General features: G+C 49.4%; 3 protein-coding genes across 3 annotated transcripts; 2 read left to right on the forward strand and 1 right to left on the reverse strand.

Moving 5' to 3' along the window:
• Positions 1 to 536: 536 nt before the first annotated feature.
• On the forward strand, positions 537 to 8,149 carry LOC117648548 (non-lysosomal glucosylceramidase). Its single transcript, XM_034391066.1, is given in 18 exon segments — positions 537 to 703; positions 1,127 to 1,215; positions 1,307 to 1,487; positions 1,576 to 1,738; positions 1,856 to 1,958; positions 1,961 to 1,975; positions 2,065 to 2,186; positions 2,271 to 2,391; positions 2,481 to 2,613; positions 2,697 to 2,855; positions 2,983 to 3,099; positions 3,216 to 3,460; positions 3,540 to 3,694; positions 3,780 to 3,883; positions 3,984 to 4,126; positions 4,217 to 4,323; positions 4,516 to 4,707; positions 4,801 to 8,149. Coding segments are annotated over 18 exon segments (2,535 nt in total). The 3' UTR covers positions 5,020 to 8,149.
• On the reverse strand, positions 5,121 to 10,300 carry LOC117648553 (ankyrin repeat family A protein 2). The gene is made up of 7 exons (XM_034391077.1): positions 10,023 to 10,300; positions 9,767 to 9,875; positions 9,506 to 9,694; positions 9,302 to 9,431; positions 8,300 to 8,523; positions 5,359 to 5,506; positions 5,121 to 5,280 (listed from the first exon to the last, which is right to left on the reverse strand). The coding sequence occupies exons 2-7, from the start codon at positions 9,863 to 9,865 to the stop codon at positions 5,237 to 5,239; spliced, it is 834 nt and encodes a 277-aa protein (XP_034246968.1). The 5' UTR covers positions 9,866 to 9,875; positions 10,023 to 10,300; the 3' UTR covers positions 5,121 to 5,236.
• Positions 10,301 to 11,411: 1,111 nt separating this feature from the next.
• LOC117648467 lies at positions 11,412 to 21,071 on the forward strand. Its single transcript, XM_034390972.1, has 5 exons — positions 11,412 to 11,417; positions 17,575 to 17,665; positions 18,336 to 18,608; positions 19,572 to 19,658; positions 20,054 to 21,071. Exons 1-5 carry the CDS (start codon positions 11,412 to 11,414, stop codon positions 20,272 to 20,274), a joined length of 678 nt encoding a protein of 225 aa, XP_034246863.1. The 3' UTR covers positions 20,275 to 21,071.
• Positions 21,072 to 21,577: the final 506 nt, after the last annotated feature.

A 21,577-nucleotide genomic window follows, 5' to 3' on the forward strand; every position in this document is an offset into this window, starting at 1 on the left:
GGACATGAATCGTTATCGCATAGCTGAGTCAACACGACGGAAGTAGCCTCTTAGCGCTGATGTAATCGGGCGGAACCAGCGCGAAGCCTTCTGCTAGTAGCAGACGAAAAGCCGCGTAGGAAGCGTCTCTTCTCCGTCTCTCTCCCTCCCACTGGTGCTGCTACCCCGAGACGCCGAGAGAAAGAGACGCACCCCTCGTGCTCTTTCGGACGCAGAGGGTGTAAACAGACGACACACACCCCCGAGCCCCGAGCCGAGCATCGAGCATACACAGACTTGTTGAAATGCTACCAGAGGGGGCCACAGGTAGCTAACACAGTTTGCTCAAGAGAGAGCCCGCTTCGTGTAGTCAAGAAATTAGCCGGTGTGAAATCTCGGCAAGCAGAGCCCAACCCAGGAGTTTGTCCGTGCCTTCGCTATCTGGGCGTCACCTCAGTGGTCTGCAGGGTTTCCGACCGGCCGGACTGCCTGCCTCTCGACTGCAGGGTGGGCGGGGTTGTCTGCTTTGATGCTGAAAAAACGCTCTCGGCTCCAAAATGCTTGCCAGTCGCACCATAATGTCAACAGAGGACTTCCCCGACGAGTACAACATTCCGAAAGTAGGATGGAGGGTGAAGATGGACCATGTGTTTGAGGAGAAGAGAAACCAAAACTTGAGACCGAGGTGGCACCAAATTTATCAGCTCCTACCCCTTGCCTTCAGGTGGGTAGCCCAAGCAAGGAACTCGGAAGAGAATCCTTCTCGTTCTTGTCGATTTTGCTATTTCTGTGTTTGTTTAGGCTGGTTTAGGATATTTACTGTTCATTGGAAACACTAATGTTGAGGTTAATGTTGTTCATACACAGTCTACCTTTGAACTGTTCAAAGATTCACTCTGTTTACCTGTCAAGAGGACCAATTTTTATTGTCTTATTGTTATTTGACATTTCACCATAATGTGATAACAGTGTCTATTTTTTCGGAAAACAATTCACATCAAAGATAACTGAAGATAAGACCAATGATGCCTAAACCAATTTTCCTAGCTTTGTATTTTGTTATCATAGCATTCACAAACAAAGAAAGGGAAGCCAACAAATTTGTATTCCATTAATATTATCTTATTGTGGTTTTGATTCGTTTCAGATATGTGTTCTATCACATGTATAGTGCGTTCCACGCCCGCCAGCCTATCATGAACTACATAAAAATGGAGACTGGGAAGCAAATTTATGGTCTGTACCTATACGTTTTACAAGATTTTGAAGTCTTATTTACGTATACTTTCTTCGTTCATTCATTCTTATTTATTTTTCTGCCAATTAGGTGCTCCTATTGGAGGCATTGGAGGAGGAACAATTGGACGTGGTTTTCGAGGCGAATTTTGTCGATTCCAATTGAGAGCTGGACGATATGAATATAACACTGTGCCTGCTGATAATTTTATTGTAACAATCCAGAACAGTCAGAAAAAGACAGTATATCAGAAAGTCCTTAGTGTTTATCCGTGAGTACATATTTTCTTTTCTTTCACAAGCCTATTATTGTTTCTAGCATTCAATTTTTTTAAACTGAAACTTGTTTTGATTGATCAGAAAACCAAAGAAACAGTTGTCAGCATGGGAATGGGATTTTGATGGATCACAAGCGGAGTACACAGCCCTCTACCCTCGTGCATGGAGTGTGTTCCGTATCCCTGATTATGCAGTAACTTTAGTGTGTAGGCAGGTGTCACCAGTCATACCAAATAACTATAAGGTATGTAAACTCAATCTAGCTATCCCTATCCATTTATTGTAATGTTACTCTCATGGGCGCATGTCTGTCCACTCTCTTTTTTAAATATTTACTTTCATGTTTTGGCAAATTTTACAGGACTCAACATTGCCTGGTGCTGTGTTTGTTTGGACTGTTCATAATGAAGGCACAGAAATGCTGCATGTTAGCATAACTTTTACCTTTAAAAATGGTTGCGGAAGGAGGATGATAAAGAACGTGAGTAGTTACTCTGATTTGATGTCTATTAATCTTAAAATTATGATGCCTTTATTCCATGTTAACCCAATTAATTCTGCTATTTTCAGCAAATTGCATGAGCACAACCTTAGACCATAGAGCGGAAAATGGAGCTCAAGCTACAGGTGTCCAGATTGCCCACCAAATGGATGGCGTCGACTATACATATGGCCTTGCAGTGAAGAAAAAGGTGCGCATACTCATTCAATTTTACCCATCTGCTCTGGGCATCATGTTCCTTCCAATTTGACTCTGACACCACTTTTGTTATTAGGAGAATGTATCTATTACAAAGATGCTACGCTTTGATCCAGCTGGGTCTGGAGCAGACATTTGGGATCGGTTACAAGAGGAAGGGGAATTGTGGCAGGACCCAGAGGCTAGCAAACCAACCGGTTTGTATTAAGTTTATCAGCACATTAATAAATAAAAACAAACCATACTTATTTCAGAACTCTTTTACTTATACAAGATTGTTTTGCAGTGTCTGGAGAGCAGCTTGGAGTGGCAGTTTGCAGTCGTTTGACTGTACCAGCTGGGTCATCCTTGGATACAGAGATGGCTTTGGTGTGGCACATGCCTAAAGTGCGATTTACAGGAAATACTTGGCATACAAGGTACAGCTACTGCAATTTAAATTATAATCTCTGCGGTATCTACCATTTAGAGTTTGAATTTAATTGTCATGCTCCTGCCTCAGATATTACACGACCCAGGACTTCACCACATCAGCTGTGCCTGGCACGAAAGAAGGCGCACAGCAAACCTCAGCATCAGTGTTGTGTGCCTATGCCTTGGACAATTTTGGCCGCTGGGAGGAAGCTATTGACGAATGGCAGCAACCTGTTTTAGAGGACAGGTATATTTTGGGTTTTATTGAAATTCCTCTTACTTTTCTGTATCCAATGAGGGGCTGAAGGTTTTCATAACTCCCTTTTGTGAAAATAATTTAGCAACTAATGTTTGCCCCTTTTTTCTCTCTCCAGTGATCTGCCAGAATGGTATTGCAGTGCACTATTCAATGAGTTGTATTTTGTTGCTGATGGAGGCACAGTGTGGTTGGTTTGTGATGATAAGAACATCGACCCTATCCATGATCCTAGGTGAGAAAATCCATACAGCATCACCACAATTCATTTTTTCCTCCCTTTTTGTAAAAAAAAAAAAAAAAGAAGGGCCGCTTGAAGAAATTAATTTGAAATTTTGCATTTTGTTCCAGAAATGAGTTTGGTAGATTTGCCTATCTGGAAGGACATGAATACAGGATGTATAACACCTATGATGTACATTTTTATGCCTCTTTCGCACTTGCCATGCTGTGGCCAAAACTACAGGAAGTTTTACAATACGACATAAGAGACACACTGGAGCAGGAAAACAAGACTCAAAGGTGGCATTTGTATGATGGCAAAAGTCAAGATCGTAAAGTTAAGAACACAGTTCCTCACGATCTTGGTGACCCAGGTTAGTAATACAAAGTAGAGGTACGAAATTGTAAGACTTATTGATAAGGCTCTCTCTGAACATTTTGTGTCCAATGCAGAAGAGGATCCATTCATCCTTATCAATGCATATCCTATCCACGATGTCTCTGAATGGCGAGATTTGAATCTCAAGTATGTACTTCAAGTTTGGCGAGACTTCTCATTAATGAAGAATGAAAGATATCTTGCTGATATGTGGGCAAGCTGCAAAAAGGTGAGCAAGACAGAGGTGTAAATCAGAGTTTCACAACTTTACCATAAAGTAGAAATCTCATTATTTTCCCCCACACATTTTGAAGGTAATGGACACCTCAGAAACTTGGGACCGAGACGGTGATGGATTGATTGAAAACATTGGATCTGCAGACCAAACATATGACACCTGGGTCATGGAAGGACCAAGGTACTATTCCTTCTTGTTGCCATTTTAAAAATATATACAGTTTGGGAGAGCACCAAATTAGTACTAAGCAGCATTCATTGAAAAATGTCTTTGATTCCAGTGCTTACTGTGGAGGTTTGTGGTTGGCAGCTCTTTACTGCATGCACAAAATGGCAGTTCACTTTGCAGACACAGATGCCATTGATAAATACGCTGCACTTTTAGAGAGAGGAAAAGCCTCCTTTGAGGAAAAGCTATGGAATGGTGAGTCTTTCTCTAATTCAAATTTGTGTTCCTACTAATCATACCATGGACCCATGCAATCAAATAATTTGAAATTGTTTGCAAGTGTAGGTCAGTACTACAACTTTGATAGCTCCCAATCTGCCCATTCCAAGTCTGTCATGTCGGATCAGCTATGTGGACAGTGGTATTTGAGAGCATGTGGTGTTACAGATGAAGTAAGTTAACCTGTTTGGTCAAATCTAACTAAAGCAAAATCTTGTAAAAATTAAATTTCTTTGCTTTTGAGAACTTCTTGAATGTAATGTTGTTGATGGTTTTGTTTCATTCTAATTTTGCCGTAGATTTGACTTATGACAGCCTCCTACACTAAAATATTGGAAAGTAAAATTGAACCTTTAACTCTCTAGGTGTTTCCTGCTGAAAATGTCAAGTCTGCTCTGAAAACAATATTCCGCTTGAATGTGATGGGCTTCTGTGAAGGGAGGATGGGAGCAGTAAATGGGATGTTGCCATCAGGCCAGGTTGACACAACGACAATCCAAAGTGAGGAAGTGTGGACTGGGGTCGTGTATGGCTTATGTGCACTGATGATACATGAGGTAGGTTGCATTTTAATCCAGGTGTGATTCATTACATGTTATTCAAAACAATTTTGTAACAAAACCCTCTCTTTTTTTTTTTTTTTTTTAAAGAATATGGAGGAAGAAGCATTTCTTACAGCAGGTGGCATGTTCAATACTGTCTACAACCGCATAGGTCTTGGCTTTGAAACACCAGAGGCATTATATGAGAAGAATCATTACCGCTCCATTGGTTACATGAGACCCCTTGCTATATGGGCAATGCAACTTGCTTGGCAACAGCGAAAGAAACATCGATTGCCGTCTCACAAACACTATGCTGAGGTGTAGGCAGACAACATCAGAAAATGTACAAGATTCTCTTTTTTTTTCTTTTTTGAATTAACTTTGATTCTATCAAATGGATTCAAGAAACACAAATTTTGATTGCATTTAATGTTATAATTATGAGGACTTTAATGGTTTGTTTCTAACATGTGAAAAGTATCTCACAAAACTGATGGTATCACATGAAGTTGATGGGTAGTTGGTGTAGTTGCGTTTCACATTATCCGATTAATGTGAGAAGATGATTCTCAATGACCGCTTGTGCTGGAAAAGAAATTTTACAAAATCAATTATTATGTTCATTTTCAGAACTTCAAAAAATAAGCAGAGAAAATGACTTACCTAGTTGGCTGTTGTTTCGGACAACTATAGTGTAAGCTGTATCTCCAGATTCGTTTGATACTGTGAAATCTGCTCCTCGAAGCAGAAGTTCATTTACACAGTGCGGATGATCACCATGAGCTGCATACATCAGGGCAGTATTTCCAACCTAGAACAGTCATCCAGGTGTACATTAGAATACACTTCCTGTGCATTTTATTATTATTATTAATATCCTTAATCATGGCCTCAATTGAGATGCTACTTTTAATGTGTCTGTGTCCTACATACAAATTCAAGTATGGACACAAATGAAGATAGTCAGTTATGTGTGTTTTATGGCTGTTTATATCAGACTGTCTTAATGGCTTAATTCATTCTTTTTACCCTTACTTTGATCCAACTTAAGCCCCTCTAAACCTGTGTTCTTTATCACTTATTACAAATACTACTTTGTGGTTTGAAGTCATTGTTTAAATAATTATTATTGTCATCTACTCTTAATTGTCAAGACCAAATCAATTCTTTCTACCCTCAACGTTACATGTGTGTTTTGTCGATTGTGTGTTGTAGTTTCAATGACCTCTCTTGTGCTAAAATAATACGTAGATTGGTGACCGCTGTCTGTTTGCATGCAAAGAAAATTGTGTGTTTATTACTTTCTATTGTGTCAAAGTATTTACTTAAGTATTTGTGCATTTATGACTGAAGTCTATGAATGATGATATCAGAGTTGGTTGTCTTACAAATCAATAACTGCAGTGCTGCTGGTCAGTACTGAGTTGAAATTTAAGTATGATTAGGTTCAAGTACTGTGTACGTAATCAAGTCTTATTCATTATTATCCATGTCAAAGATGTAGCTTGAAGTTAACATCTACTTTCCCGTCCTAAATTCTTATTGTTTCTTTCCTGTTGATCTAAGGGAAAAGAGTGCTTCTTTTATGTTGTTCTGGAAAATCATTTTGAAGTCTAGTTTTGTGTCACTTTTTACTGTATGAAATGGATCTTATGAATTGATATTGATATCCACATAATCAATTCCTCCAGCAGTGCTATTATTGCTGACAGAATGTTCTTGCATGGAACCTAATTTAAATTTTGTTTTTTTAATTGTGTACTTCATTTTACACTTGTCCATGTATTATGGTTCTTTTTTCCAATGATATCCATATTTTTTGTGAGATTTTGTCGTAGTTTTCTATAGCATGTCCATAGCACATTCTTAATATTATTGAACAAGCTTTCAAACAGGCATGGCAAATTCACACTCAATTATCATTTTGAAATGGAGTTTTGTGTTTTGCTGGTTGTTACATAATTACCCTGGCAGTTGAGTTGCTCAAATTATTTATTATACATTCCACAAACTTTCATTTGGGAAAGGTGCTAATTCAAAGTGTACAATGTCAATTATTTGTTTGTGCATTACTCAACCTGCTAAACATTCTTTTCCCATTCCATCCAAAGTGAAAATCATCACATAGACCAACTTATCTGTGATTCTTGAGCATTTTTCCTCTCATCTGTTTTGAAACTACAGCTTTGTTTTGCCATGATTTTTTTGTCACTCTCATTGTATGCATTTAACACTCTATATGGGCCTAATGGCAAGGTTTTCATCAACCACTTCAATTGAATTTCTTCTCATTCTCTACTGAGAACTATGCATGGCTCTACATTTATTTGATTTGATTTATGATAAGTTTGTTCATGGGCAAGGATTTTGTGGTTGTTGCATTTTGTTTCCAAAGTAATTTTATGTCTTTGTGATATGTAGTTGTTTTTGCCAAATAATTTATTACTGTATTGTGGAAATTATTCTAGATTGTTTGTTACCTGATTGACCTGATTTTCAGAAATTTTAATTAGGATGTGTCTCTTTGTTACTTTTAATTAGTTGCAGATCTAAATCTGAAGAATAATCTTGTTGATACTCATATTCAACTATAAATGTTCATTGGAGAAAGGTTTTCATCTGATAACTTGATTTTATTGATTAACAAACTATGTGGACTGTAGTAGAAAATTTTTTCAGCTACTGGTACCTGGAGTCTCACTTCTGTAGAAGTGTTATCTAAGTAAATTATAAAGCTTGAGTTGGTCTTTTAAGTCCAGCTTCACTTTCATTTCATTTCCTCCTTAAATGTTGAAAGCTCTCTGCTAATCTCCGCAAGGCATATTTCAGGTACTTTTCTCCAACTTCTCCCCACTCCTCCATGATGCAAAATATTGAACCACTGCCATTGTGAAGTCTGCTAAATCTTGTGAAGAACAAAGCAGGCCTTCAAATTACTCTATTTATATTTTAAATGAAATCGGTGCTGAATTTTTCTTTGACGCATATCTTTTTGTCATTGTGCACTCAATCTTATTCACTACAGTACTTTCTTTTCATGTTATTTTCTGTTTGAGACAATCTGTAAAATGTAAATGATGTATTTATTTAAATAATAATAATAATAATGGAATGTACTATCTGATATAAAAAGAGTCCCCTATATTTGTTATGAGTATGAAATAGATGCATATTATTGACCCATTTTGATTGTCCGTCCCTGAGTGAAATATTAGAAGGTTAAGTATTGAACTAGGTGGTGCATGAGATGAGCTCTAATTCTATTAGAATAATTTTGAAACTGTTACAATATGTCAATAATTTTAAGAGTGTACGGCTCTAAAGTTGTTGTTAGATTGAGCCTAGTGTGTTTGATGGCCATGTGTGTTGACGTTTTATAATTTGATGTTATCATGTTTAAACTGTTCATAGCAACTGTCTTTTAATTTTATTAACACTATGCTTCACAGTTAAATTCTTTTGGTGTCTCATTTCATATTTGTTCTGCATTTGGTACAAACATCAGTAGCACGTATAGATGAGTAGTAAGAAAGTATGAGGCCAAGATTGATTCTGCAAGAATTGCAATGGTATGGTTTACCGTATGGAAGTATGGTTTACTCACATCATCACAGTGGTTTAATGAAGCTCCCCCGTTGAGAAGTAGTTTCACTATGTCATGGTGACCCGCTGCAGATGCTAAAAGAAGTGCTGTCTCACCCTCTGGGCCTCTGGCGTCAATCCTGGCTCCATGTTTCAGGAACAGTTGTACTGCTGACAACTGACCGTAGGCAGCGGACCACATCAGAGGCGTTAGACCATTCTCATCGGGAGAATCAATCTTGCCCTCTATGGAAAAACAAAGAGCAAATAAGAAATCTGGTCATAGTTCGAAACCTCAACATCATTCATGTTCAAGATTAATTTTTAAGATTTTGCTCAAATAGAAATGAAAAAGACATGAAAAATAAGAAAACAATGAGTGACAAGCTACTGTACTTCTCAAAATAGAACATATAAAAGAGTGGCAAAGACAGAAATACAGTCCTCTGTGAATGTCTATTAATACTGTAGCAAAGTTTGTGATTAAGAAATTAAGATTTTATCCACTTAACGACAGGGTTGAAAATCAAAACTTTCATTTTAAAAAAGAAAACTAAAACATTTCCTTAGCGTACATAAAATGTATTAGATCACAAAATAAACCCACAAAAATTGGCATTTTTTAAAACAGCAATACAATACGAAGGCTGACATTAACTATCAGCTTGTTAAGGGGTTCAAGAGGCCTCTTTTAAAATGCTTGTTCTTTTGCGTGCTACCGTGTAATATGAAAGACAAGAAGAGAAAAACTGGTCTTACAGCGGAGCAGGTTTTTATTTTTAATTTTTAAGGAGCAGTTGTATTTCATTGTAATTATTCTTACGAACCCATGTAAACACATTTGGTGACAAATTTTCCTTATTACTGAAACTTATGTGTATTAATCTTTATCTCAGTGTTAAAAAATAAATATTCAGTATTTGGGTGTTCATCTTTTGTCGATTTCTCTAAATTTGTGACCTGATCCCATTGTCCTCAAAATTGCATGAAATGAAATGAATACAATTTCTTCTGAAACACATACCTTGCTTCAGTTCAGCTTCTGTTATTTCTCCTTGTCCCGCCCTCTCGTGAAGACTGACCTCTTCTTTCTCAATAACAGGGGTCTGGGTTTGTGTATTTCCTCTTTGAAGATTTGTTAATAATGTTGTTGGCTATAAAATTTGTGACATCAATGAGCAAAAATCAGCTAAAATTCCACCTAGAGGAGAAGTTTAATTCTACTTACTCTGTAAGGCTGAAAAGCACTTTTTCTTGAGCTATCTTGCCAATTCCCACCAGCCCAATTTATTGCGGGTGAGCTGTGGATGTTCTTGAGATCAGGGATTTCCGGACGCAAAGCAGGAAGAGGTCGAGGTTTAACGTCAACTAATGAACTATAGTCGCTATCACAAAGTGGTTCAGTTTTAGGGACCACCTGCAAAAATACCAATTGAAACAAAACATTCTGACACGAGGAATAAATAACTAAAAGGACTTGCCGCTTCACCTTAGAACTTCCATGTTCACTGTTATCTTTCGGTACTTGACAAACTCTGCTTCCAATAGCCAGGTCCACCTCATTAGATGAATCGTCTTGATCATCCATGATAAAATTTCTGTACAAGCAAAGAAAAAATATCTACAAAACTCACATACACAGGGTAGGGATGGACAATGACAGAAACAAGTAATGTTATTGACGAAAATCAATATGCAACTTAATGTACGTGAAATTTAGCAAATTGCAATAGGAAATTACTTACGTCTTTTATTTGCGTCTGCATCGGTAGTATGTAACTACTGTCACTGCAGACTGTACACTTGCACGACAACGACCATAACCTCCACTCGAATAATGCAAATGTCACGATCACGACTTAAACATAACTAGATGGACGATTTAAAGAACATGCCCAAAGTTTCGTGATGGGTCACCTGATCACCAAGTAATTAAAAACCAGCCAAAGACGACGAAACTTGCAGCAGACGATGGTCGTCATAACAGCTGTGACTTTCCCTGCGAATAACAACGACTTCCTGCAAATACTCGTTGGGTGTGGGTGGGTGGAGCCCAGAGACCTGAACGTCTAGGACTCTTGTGGCAGCCACAGGGCTATCCTGGGTGGGGAGTATAACCGTAGGGTCTTTCAGGCAGTGCAGTCATTCCTCAGGGAAGTCCCATCACGAATGCGGTTGCATTAACGACGAGGCGCCCTCGTTTGCCGCTACGTAAAAGGCGCGCTGCAGGTCTTGCGGCAGTCCAAGGTTCCGAGGCTTCAGCAAAGCGCCCGGAGGGTAGGCAGCCACTCGCACACGCCCGTGGCGTCCTGCCTACCTGCTAGGCGGCCTCCAACTTGAACCACTTGAACTTGCGAGGCTGGACCACAATTGATCGTGAGCCATTTCGGGGCCCGGCGACCATGAGTACGGCCAGTAGGCCAAGACAGGTGGCGGCGGCAAAAAGTCCAGAGGCGTTTTGAGCTCAAGGGTCGCTAAACAGTACTTGAGCCGTACGTGTGACCCCACCAATGGATTCCTCGTTCGGAGAGCAATCCATTGGTGGGGCCACACGTTCGGTTCGAGTCCCACTTAGCGGCTCTGGAGCTCAAAACGCGTCTGGAGTTTTGGCCGCCTCCACCGGTCTTCTGGCCCACTGTGCTTCGCTACTCGCGTCGTCGAAGTGCACGTCCTCCCGGCCGGACAACGGCGCCGCCACCACGCCGGAAGCGAGTCAGTACCGCCTCCGGGTAGCTCCGGGTAGTACCTCCGGGTAGCTCCGGGTAGCTCCACGACGCTCGCGGCCGCTTGCTGACGGTGCAGAGCCTTCCCCTTCCACCGCGAGGGCCGTGGGGGCCGTGGGGGCCGTGGGCCGCTCTGGCAGGGGCAGCCACTGGCCGCTGGCTTGCCGCTGGCTTGCCGCTGGCGGTCCATTCGGCTAGGCCACAAGTGCCACAAGGCAACAGGCCGCTAGGCTCGGCGAGCAGTGCATCGCACAGCGCATCCCAGTCCGCCGCGACCCGCCGAGCCCCGCGCCTCGCCCTGCGCCCCGCCGCGGTCACCGAGTGCCCAGCCCTTGCCGCTCCAGGACGCCGTCGACGCCGCCAACTCCGCCAGGGAAGCCCCATCCGACCCCCATTCTACGAGCCGACACGATGAAGGTAAAGGACAGTTGGTACAGTGGGCCAGAAGACCGGTGGAGGCAGTCAAAACTCTAGACGCGTTGAGCTCCAGAGTCACTAAACAGGACTCGAGCCGAACGTGTGGCCCCACCAATGGATTCCTCGTTCGGAGAGCAGCGAAGGGGGCGCCATAAAATCACTACTCCGCCCTCCCTGCGGGGCGCTCCCGCTCGCAGCCCGGATGCTTGGCGTTTGTTAAAATGTCGGAATTTGGTTCCGGAAGCATGTCGGCCTTTTCCTCGGTAAGCACCACCTTTCTGCGACCATCATTTCTTGCGTTGTGACGACAGGCCAAGCGGCGCCCCTCGTACAGCTTTTGACTGGGTTCCCGTTTTCTGGGATTTGGGGAGTTTTCTGGCGAGTAGGGTGACGACTGCTCGCTTGTGGTGCGCGGCGGAATATCCAGTTGCGGCACCAGCAGGCTGATTTCGAACTGGTGGCGATCTGTCTCTCTCGCACTCGCGGAGCGGGCACGCGGGGTGCGAGAGAGACAGACGCGACTTGCGGAACGGGCCGGCAGCCCACAGTGGGCCAGAAGACCGGTGGAGGCGGCCAAAACCCCGGACGCGTTTTGAGCTCCAGAGTCGCTAAACGAGACTCGAACCGAACGTGTGACCCCACCAATGGATTCCTCGTTCGGAGAGCAATCCATTGGTGGGGTCACACGTTCGGTTCGAGTCCCATTTAGCGACTCTGGAGCTCAAAACGCGCCTAGAATTTTGTCCGCCGGCACCGGTCCCCTGGCCCACTGTGCAGCCCTGGGGCCCTGGGCAGCCCGCGGGGTGGCGTGTGGCGGCGTGTGGTTGCCGGACACATTCTTGCGGACTTTGGGGTGGCTGCTTGCCGTGCCTGCCGTCGCTCTGTCTCTCTCGCACCCTTAGGGAGAGTCCCATGAGTGCGAGAGAGACAGAGCGACGAAACGACTCGCTCGGCTGGTTGCTCGAGGTGTGTTCGGCTCCAGCACGGCCTCGGCCGTGGCACTGGTTGCACTGCCCCGCGCGCGCAGCCCCAGGCAGCCCGGACCGCCTTGGGCGAACGCATGGCCACTTGCAAAAGAATCCGACCACTCCGCACAGTGGGCCAGAAGACCGGTGGAGGCGGCCGAAATTCTAGACGCGTTTTGAGCTCCAGAGTCGCTAAATGGGACTCGAACTGAACGTGTGACCCCACTGATTTATTCCTCGTTCCGAGAGCAGTCCATTGGTGGGGTCACACGTTCGGTTCGAGTCCCATTTAACGACTCTGGAGCTCAAAACGCGTCTAGAGCTTTGGCCGCCTGCGCCGATCTTCTGGCCCTCTGTGAGCTGGGCCTCGAAAAAGGCGTTGGCCCCTCCAACACCCCCCCCCCCCCTCCCCCTCCCTCACCACCAGCGCCACCCCCTTGAGGGCCGCGCCGAGGCCGCGTCGGAGGCCAAGTGGAGACTTGGACGCTCGGCAGCTCGGCGCATCGCGGTCGAGCGCGCGGTACGCCCGGCACGGCGCCGCCGCAAAAGAAATACGGCCCGGACGGTATTCGAACCCGCGACTTTTTGGCGGTGTGTGGCGCTGCAAAGGCCCAAAGGCCAACGCAGCGGGGAATGCCCAGGCTTGGCCGCCGCCCTTCTCCGGAGTGTGCGGCACACTGTCGCCAGACAGGGCTCGAACCGAGCGTGTGACCCCACCAATGGATTCCTCGTTCGGAGAGCAATCCATTGGTGGGGTCACACGTTCGGTTCGAGTCCCACTTAGCGACTCTGGAGCTCAAAACGCGTCCGGGATTTTGACCGCCTCCACCGATCTTCTGGCCCACTGTGCGGCGCCTCGTCGCTCTGTCTCTCTCGCACTCATGGGGCGTCTCGTCCCAGGGGTCGTGGGTGAGTCCGGTTGTCGAACCGACTGGAACGGGATGCCGGCACGGCCATGCGGCGGGATTCGATTCATCGAACCGCCTGATCGGTGTATCGGCGTGTGACACAGTGTCTGCGCGGAAGTTTGGGTTATCAATGGCGGTGGCGGGTCGGCTACACAAACACGCCGCTGTGTGTGTCTCTCTCTCGCACCCCTGCGGATCGCCACGGCGCGCCGTGAGTGGGAGGGAGACAGAAAGCGCTGCGGGTGTCGGTGTCTCCGCCGGCCTCCGCGCCCCGGGCACGGGCAGTCCCCGCCCGCCAGCATGCCGCCACGCCCGCTCCGGCCAGACCGCCAACCATCCCTGTCTGTCTCTCTCGCACCCTCGGGTCCCTCGGGGCGCCGCGCCTTTCTCCGGCCGGAAGCGTGCCGCTGTCTCCCTCGCACCCCGAGGGAACCCAGAAGACCGGTGGAGGCGGCCAAAACTCTAGACGCGTTTTGAGCTCCAGAGTCGCTAACTGGGACTCGAACCGAACGTGTGACCCCACCAATGGATTGCTCTCCGAACGAGGAATCCATTGGTGGGGTCACACGTTTTCGACTCATCCGTCCGGCTCCCTGCGTTCGGATGACGGAGCAAATCGTTCGTCCCCCTCCACGCTCCAGCCTCCAGCCTCGAGCCGCCAGGCAGCGAGGTATCCGGGTCGGGTACTCGGTAGTCGGTTGCGCCTCCACCGCAGAGCGGGTACCCGCTTCGCTAAAGCGGATGTCTCTGTCGCTCCCGGCCTGGCGACGCAGCTCTCTCTCTCTCTCTCTCTCTCTCTCTCTCTCTCTCTCTCTCTCCAGCACAGCGGCCGTGGTGCTCATGCCGAGGCCCCGGGAAAGCGGTTACACAAGCGGGAAGGGGGGGGGGGGCGTGTGGGATGGGAATGCCGAGAAGAGACGAAGCGGGTACCCGGTTTCTCCTACGGCCTTGCTTGCGGCACCTTGGTGGTGGGGGTGGCTGGCGCGAACCGGTTGCGGCCTTGCCGCGGCAGATGCCGCAGCCAGACTGTCTCCGAGGGTCGTTTTCGTCGCTCTGTCTCTCTCGCACCCGCATAGGACGCTCCATGAGTGCGAGAGAGACAGAGCGACGGAAAGGACTCTCGGAATCGGCCTGCAGCGAAGGGCCCCCTCGGCTTGACGCCACCAGTCTGACGCAGTCAGAACCGAGTACTCGCTTCTCAGGGCCACGGAAAAAAGAGGCGGGGGGAAAAAGAGACAGGCCGAGTGACGACATTCGGTGCTACTGAACTTGATCCCAAAATTATTTTTTCGCTCTCTTATTGCCCGTTTTTACGCGACACGATAGACGCCGCACAGTCGGCCAGGACGGGCCAGGAGGCCGGTGGTGGCGGCCAATACTCTAGACGCTTTTTGAGCTCCAGAGTCGCTAAACAGGACTCGAACCGAACGTGTGACCCCACCAATGGATTCCTCTTTCGGAGAGCAATCCATTGGCGGGGTCGCACGGTCTGCTCGAGTCCCATTTAGCGACTCTGGAGCTCAAAACGCGTCCGGGATTTTGTCCGCCTCCACCGGTGTTCTGGCCCACTGTGCGCCGCCATACGCACACACACTCTCGCAGGGAAGTCCATCGAAATTCCCGGCATTTGGCAACGGAGCGCCGCGGCGCGCCTCAATGCCGCGCCATCTGATTGCTCTCTTCTTACGCGGAAAGAGGCGGGCAAAAGGGCGAGCAGGGCGCACACAAAGAGGTGTGTGTGTGTGTGTGTGTGTGTCCGTGTAAGTGTGTGTGCGCGCGCTCCTGCAGTCCTCCGTAAAAAGCAGGCCAGTCGATGTCGCCACTCTCTGCTCTTTTGCGGTGATGCTTCGGTTAAACTGTGACTTTAGTGGAAGTGTGTCAGCCAACGGAATTCTTCAGCACAAGTATCTCTAACGCCCATTTTGTTTCGACAATTGTTTGGAAGGCATTTGCCTGGACGCGACCGCGGTTTTCCCATAGCTGCTATCGATGAAACTTTGTGCTATTTTTTGCTGCTTTTTTTGTGACTTTCGGTTCGCACTTTCCTTCCCTCGGTTGGAGGCTGGGGGCTTGACGCGTCAGTACAGCGCTACGCAGTGCACCTGCTAATCGCAACGCCATCTCGGCCGTCTGGTTCCGCAGTGTGCCGCGCTGTCGCTGTCTCTGTCTCACTCACGGGGCCGTCCCGCGGGCCGGAGGGGCGCGAGAGGGACAGAGCGACACTTCGGAGTCACCCGGCAGGTGCTCTCGGAAACGGACGCACGGGGCGTTACAGAACAATCGCGTCATTTCGAGCCGACAGCTCACAGTGGATTGGCCAGAAGACCGTCGGAGGCGGTCAAAATCCCTGTTTTGAGCTCCAGAGTTGCTAAATGGGACCCGAATCGAACGTGTGACCCCACCAATGGATTGCTCTCCGAACGAGGAATCCAATGGTGGGGTCACACGTTCGGTTCGAGTCCTGCTTAGCGATTCTGCGGCTCAAAACGCGTCTCGAGTTTAGGCCGCCTCCTTCTGGCCCACTGTGAGAAGGAAAGTGTTTGAGGTCGATATGAGAGCGAACGAGGGCTTGCCTGCGGGTTGCCTATCCCCTCCCCGTTTTCTGGACACAGACTGGTGCTACACTTTACAGTGCCGAGGCGCCGCGGAGGACCGAGAAAAAGCGAGGGGGGGGGGATGCGTTTAGGGCCCGTCGTCGGGGGCCTTGCCGTGCTGGCCGCGTGTCCGGGACCTCTGAATGCGGCGCCGCGCTCTGGGCAAGGTTAATATCCCCGTGATTGACTTGAGGAGGTGGCCGGTCCGCCGCCGCGCCGCCACGCCGCGTTCGTCGATGATCCAATTGTCCTACGGCCGTCGTCCCGGCGTCCGCGAGGCGCTCAAAGGGGCGATCGACCTTCGGGGACCTCCGGGCGCCTTCGGACGCTTCGGGCCGCTTCGGGCTGGCCCGGGCCGCGCCAGTGCACTGCCGTGCTGACAGGCACGACGAGCTCCGAAGAAAGGGGGAGCCACGGCCACGGTCTTGGCCGTCTTGACCCGGACCGCCACTTCCGGTGCCAGGGGCGGATCCAGATATTGTTTTCGGAGCTCCTGAGGCGCAGGAGCACGCAAAACCCTACCCGCGCATTGAGCTCTAGAGTCGCTAAATAGGACTCGAACCGAACGTGTGACCCCACCAATGGATTCCTCGTTCCGAAAGCAATCCATTGGTGGGGTCACACGTTCGGTTCGAGTCCCATTTAGCGACTCTGGAGTTCAAAACGCGTCTCGAGTTGTGGACGCGCACCGCTCTTCTGGCCCACTGTGCGGCGGACAGTTGGTCTGGGAGCCACTGTCGCTGTTTAAGATCGATTACCGTTTTATTGTCTCCCCGTTTTACCGGCTATCTCGGGCCAAATCTCTCGGTCACAGAAATAGGGTGGGGCAATCCCCCGGACTGAGACTTGTCGACCCGACCGCGTCACATCGGCAGATGGAGCAATCAGATTGCTCCCTTCCACACCTGCAAACGCCTGCACCTTAACGACGCATGCTTACACTGCGTCTAGAGGAGCACCTCCCCAGACAGTACAAGTTGCAGAGTTCTTTCTTTCGTTCAATTTTTAACGGTGCAGACTCATTTCTCATTTGTAGTTTGAATCTGGATGAGGCTCTTCTTGCCAACGCCTCGTCCGCGGGCGGGGGGCTCCACAAGATGCGCTGTCCAGGGCTTACGAAGGGCCTGCCAAGAGCCCCGCTAAGGGCCTCGGTGCCCTTGGTCGCTGGGCCACCATAAGACGGTCTGTGATGCAAGCTTACGTAACGGCTCTGCCCACGTGCGCGTGGCGTGGGCAGCTCCAACCCCGAACCTTAGCTGCTTCTTCCGACCCTTAGTTTCGTCCGGCCCTTAGCTTCCTCCGACCCTTAACTTCCTCCGACCCTTAGCTTTCTCCGACCCTTAGCTTCCTCCGACCCTTAACTTCCTCCGACCCTTAGCTTTCTCCGACCCTTAGCTTCCTCCGACCCTTAACTTCCTCCGACCCTTAGCTTTCTCCAACCCTTAGTTTCCTCCGACCCTTAGCTTCCTCCGACCCTTAGCTTCCTCCGACCCTTAGCTTCCTCCGACCCTTAGCTTCCTCCGACCCTTAGCTTCCTCCGACCCTTAGCTTCCTCCGACCCATGGCAAGCAGCTCCCTCGCGTGTCCCTCAGCGCGACAGTTAGGGTTTCGCTGACTCCCGCGACCCTCCTCTCCTCCTCTCCTCCCTCATACCCTGGGCCTTTGACTCATACCCGCTCACTCGTTGCAGGTGTACTCCGTCGCGGTCCTGGTCGTCGCCACTGCGGCCGTCTGCTGCGCCTCGCCCATTGTCCAGCCGGCGCCAGTATATGGACCTCCAGGTAAACACTCTCAAAGTAAATAAATAAACAATCATTTGACGCTCGGTTGAATGAAGAAACTACAAAAAAGCAGTGGGACTTGCAGGTAGTGCTGTGAGTGGTGGGAACTTGCAGCCGCCTCGGGATACTTGGAAGCTTTGCCTGTACTTCCACTGACTGACTGCCCCAGGTAACGCACGTAAAAAAAGGAACTAAATTGGCTGTTTTTCTTAGCCATCACCAGTTGAAACCATAGAGAAAGGCTGAATATTTCTTTTCACGTGCGGAGACTAAATACTCGTGCGCTGCACAGAGGTCCAGAAGACCGGTGGAGGCGGGTGAAATACCGGACGCGTTTTGAGCTCCGGAGTCGCTAAATGGGATTCGAACCGAGCGTGTGACCCCACCAATGGATTCCTCGTTCGGAGAGCAATCCATTGGTGGGGTCACACGTTCGTTTCGGAGTCCTGTCTAGAGCTCTGCGGCGCTGATCCTGATTGAAATGTTACGCTAAACCGACAACCGATCTGTGAAACTTGTTTCCAGTACGCTTGACGGTTTCAGCCATCACCATTCCGGAGATGGTCGGCCAGTGCCCTGGGCGTTGCCCTGGGCCTTGCCCCGGGCCTGTTTACCGCCTTGTCCGGCACTGGTTCTGTCATCTGCTTCACGCTTCACGCACTTGTTCCAGGCGCATTCCAGCGCTTCCAGCTCGCACGCGCCATGTCCGCCGCCCCCGCCGCCTTCCACTCCGCCGACTACCACACCGTGCTGTCGCCGCCGCCGCCCCCGGCAGCGCCCGCCCCCGCCTGGGTCATGAGGCAAGGGCAGTTCTACCAGCCCGCCCCCGCGCCGCAGTTCTACCGCCAGCAGCCCCTGCGGCAGGCACAGAACGACGAGCAGCAGCGGTTCAGGACGGAGCAGTTCAGGACGGAGCCGCAGCAGTTCAGGACGGAGCAGCAAGGTGAGAGGGTGACCACCGCACAGTGGGTCAGAACACCGGTGGAGGCGGCGAAAATTCTAGACGCGTTTTGAGCTCCAGAGTCGCTGAATGGGACTCGAACCGAGCGTGTGACCCCACCAATGGATTCCTCGTTCGGAGAGCAATCCATTGGTGGGGTCACACGTTCGGTTCGAGTCCCATTTAGCGACGCTGGAGCTCAAAACGCGTCTAGAGTTTCGGCCGCCTCCACCGGTTCTCTGGCCCACTGTGCGTCAACCCCTTTCGCTTTTAGCACCACAGCACGGGGCTTTTCCCTGCGCCGCCCCTATCCGGAGCGGAGAGTCGTTTCGTCGCTCTGTCTTCTCGCACCCCCACGGGACGCCCCATGAGTGCGAGTGAGAGAGGCACGACGGCCACTGCACCGATACTCTTGGTGCAGCAGCATCCGGGCCGTCCGCTATCTTATCCGGTTTGACAACACTGAGTACTAGCGGGCGTGCCCTGGCTGTACCGCGGTGGCCCGCTTGGACAGGCCAAGGTCGCCTCAAGGTCACGTGGGCGCCCCGTTGGCTATCACCATGGCTGTCTTGTGGTTGCTCTGGAAGTAGTGCAGTGAGGGGCACGCTGCACAGTGTGGCAGATGTGGGGGCGGCCGGCTGAAACTCTGGACGCGTGTTGAGCTCCAGAGTCGCTAAATGGGACTCGAACCGAACATGCGACTCCACCAATGGATTGCTCTTCGAACGAGGAATCCATTGGTGGGGTCACACGTTCGGTTCGAGTCCCATTTAGCGACTCTGGAGCTCAAAACGCGTCTAGAGTTTCGGCCGCCTCCACTGTGTGGGACAGGCGCCGGAGGCGTCAGAGTGGAGCAAGTGACAATGGCATGGGAGATCCGAGGAGAACACGTCGAAGGGGCGGGTAAACGGCAAGCGACGCAAGCGAGATGTCCGTCTTGACGCTGTCTCTCTCTCTCTCTTGCAGGAGTGTGGCGGTACACTGCGCCCGCCCGCGCCGCGCCCATCCGCGAGGACCAGGCGCCGCACCAGGGACTCGGCGCCACCGACTCGGGTTTGTAATTTGGCTTTGTCTGTCTCTGTCTTTCGCACGCGAGCTCTCACGCGGCGCTCTGCGTCGTCGTCTCTCTCGCACTGAGAGATCCAGAGCGACGTGGTGACGCACAGTGGGCCAGAAGGCCGGTGGAGGCGGTCAAAGTCCCGGACGCGTTTTGAGCTCCAGAGTCGCTAAATGGGACTCGAACCGAACGTGTGACCCCACCAATGGATTGGTCTCCGAACGAGGAATCCATTGGTGGGGTCACACGTTCGGTTCGAGTCCTGTTTAGCGACTCTGGAGCTCAAAACGCGTCTGGAGTTTTGGCCGCCTCCACCGGTCTTCTGGCCCACTGTGCGACGCGTCGCCACGGCGGCGTCTGACCCAACCTTCCTTCCCACCGTGTCCCACAGTGACAATGCCCGAGCCGGCGCCGTACGACCCGCTGCTGGTGACGGGCCCCGCCGCCGCGCACTTCGTCCGCGTGCTGTCCGACAACGAACCGCACTACTTCCCCGCCTTCCCGCACACCAGGCTCGTGCTGCAGAACCAGCAGAAGCGGCTGGACAACGGCCTCAACGCCAACCGCCTGGGATCCATCCGCCCCGGCTCAGACTTCTACAGGACGGACTAGGACCAGGCCAGATGGTGCTGGAGATCCTGTCTCTCTAGAGACACACTACCTCTCTAGAGACACACTACCTCTCTAGAGACACACTACCTCTCTAGAGACACACTATCTCTCTAGAGACACCGTGTCTCTCTACAGATACTCTGTCTCTCTAGAAACTCTCCAGAGAGACCCAGTCTCACTAGAAAAGACTTTGCCAGACTAAGCTTCTCGTGCGATAACCTAAACTTTGCGCCGCCACAATTCAAGAAGCAACTTATATGCAGCAAAATGGGACTGAACTCATTGTTATTGATACTCCAGTTAACGCCGAGTTCAACTCCGTTTCGCCGCAAATAAGCTGGATCGTAAAGTGTGGCGGCGCAAAGATTGCAGGTTGTTGCCTTAAGAGCTTATCCTGGAAAGGTCTAACCCGCCTGCCGACAAAGCGTCCGCCTCAACCAGTGGCAGCAGAACTGCGGTAGAATGCCCCAGAGGGTTTGAGTCGATCAGGCCTTTTAGTTCCCACACGGGTTTCGCTAATGAGGAAGGAAATGACTTCGGTGATAACGTTTCGAACCTCACGAATTTATTTCAGCTGAGCTGTTTTTAAAATGTAGCGCAATTGCATCAGCATTGTCGCCCAATTTTCGGCTTTGTGCCAGTAATCAAGTTATCCCGCTCAGTGTACAAAAAAAGAGAGAGAGAAAGATCACAGAAGTGTTTGACCATCCCGCACGTAGTCATCCTAAGAAATTCATTGGTGCCATTTGAAGCCATTGTACATAACCACATTTTATAATAATTTATTACTTTTATAATAAAACTGTACATACGTGAATAAACTGATAATAAAGAGCAATCGGTATAGCAAGTGCCTAGAGATCCACCCGTCACCTTCATGCCCGTGCCTGCGATGGAGGGTTTGCCACACATTTGCAGGTTCTAAGATCATTTCTTCGGGGTTGCGGCGGAGCACAATCGACAAAACGCCCCGAAATCCGCTTTAACAGTGGGCCGGAAGACCGGCGCAGGCGGCGAAAAGTCAAGACGCGTTTTGAGCTAAATGGCACTCGAACCGAACGTGTGACCCCACCAATGGATTCCTCGTTCGGAGAGCAATCCATTGGTGGGGTCACACGTTCGGTTGGAGCCCTGTTTAGCGACTATGGAGCTCAAAACGCGTCTAGATTTTTGGCCGCCTCCACCTTGCGATGTCCCCGCTCCTCCCCCCGGCCGGTGGCCTCTAGACGCGAGCACCCCGTCGCTCCCTGTCGACTCACAAAGGGCCGAGCGGCCTTGAAAGCGATGCGCAAAATGACCCAAG

Source organism: Thrips palmi, unplaced genomic scaffold (assembly GCF_012932325.1).
Source record: "Thrips palmi isolate BJ-2018 unplaced genomic scaffold, TpBJ-2018v1 HiC_scaffold_3, whole genome shotgun sequence".
In the NCBI taxonomy this organism is placed as follows: Eukaryota; Metazoa; Arthropoda; class Insecta; order Thysanoptera; family Thripidae; genus Thrips; species Thrips palmi.

Excerpts from the sequence above, each read along its gene's own strand:
- LOC117648467 (XM_034390972.1), top strand. Across the intron at positions 18,609-19,571 it reads GTTCAGGACGGAGCAGCAAG|GAGTGTGGCGGTACACTGCG; the intron begins GTGAGAGGGTGA and ends TCTCTCTTGCAG. Across the intron at positions 19,659-20,053 it reads ACTCGGCGCCACCGACTCGG|TGACAATGCCCGAGCCGGCG; the intron begins GTTTGTAATTTG and ends CGTGTCCCACAG.
- LOC117648553 (XM_034391077.1), bottom strand. The coding sequence starts at position 9,865 with ATGGATGATCAAGACGATTCATCTAATGAGGTGGACCTGGCTATTGGA. Across the intron at positions 9,695-9,766 it reads GTGAACATGGAAGTTCTAAG|GTGGTCCCTAAAACTGAACC; the intron begins GTGAAGCGGCAA and ends GTATTTTTGCAG. Across the intron at positions 9,432-9,505 it reads GTGCTTTTCAGCCTTACAGA|CCAACAACATTATTAACAAA; the intron begins GTAAGTAGAATT and ends CAAATTTTATAG.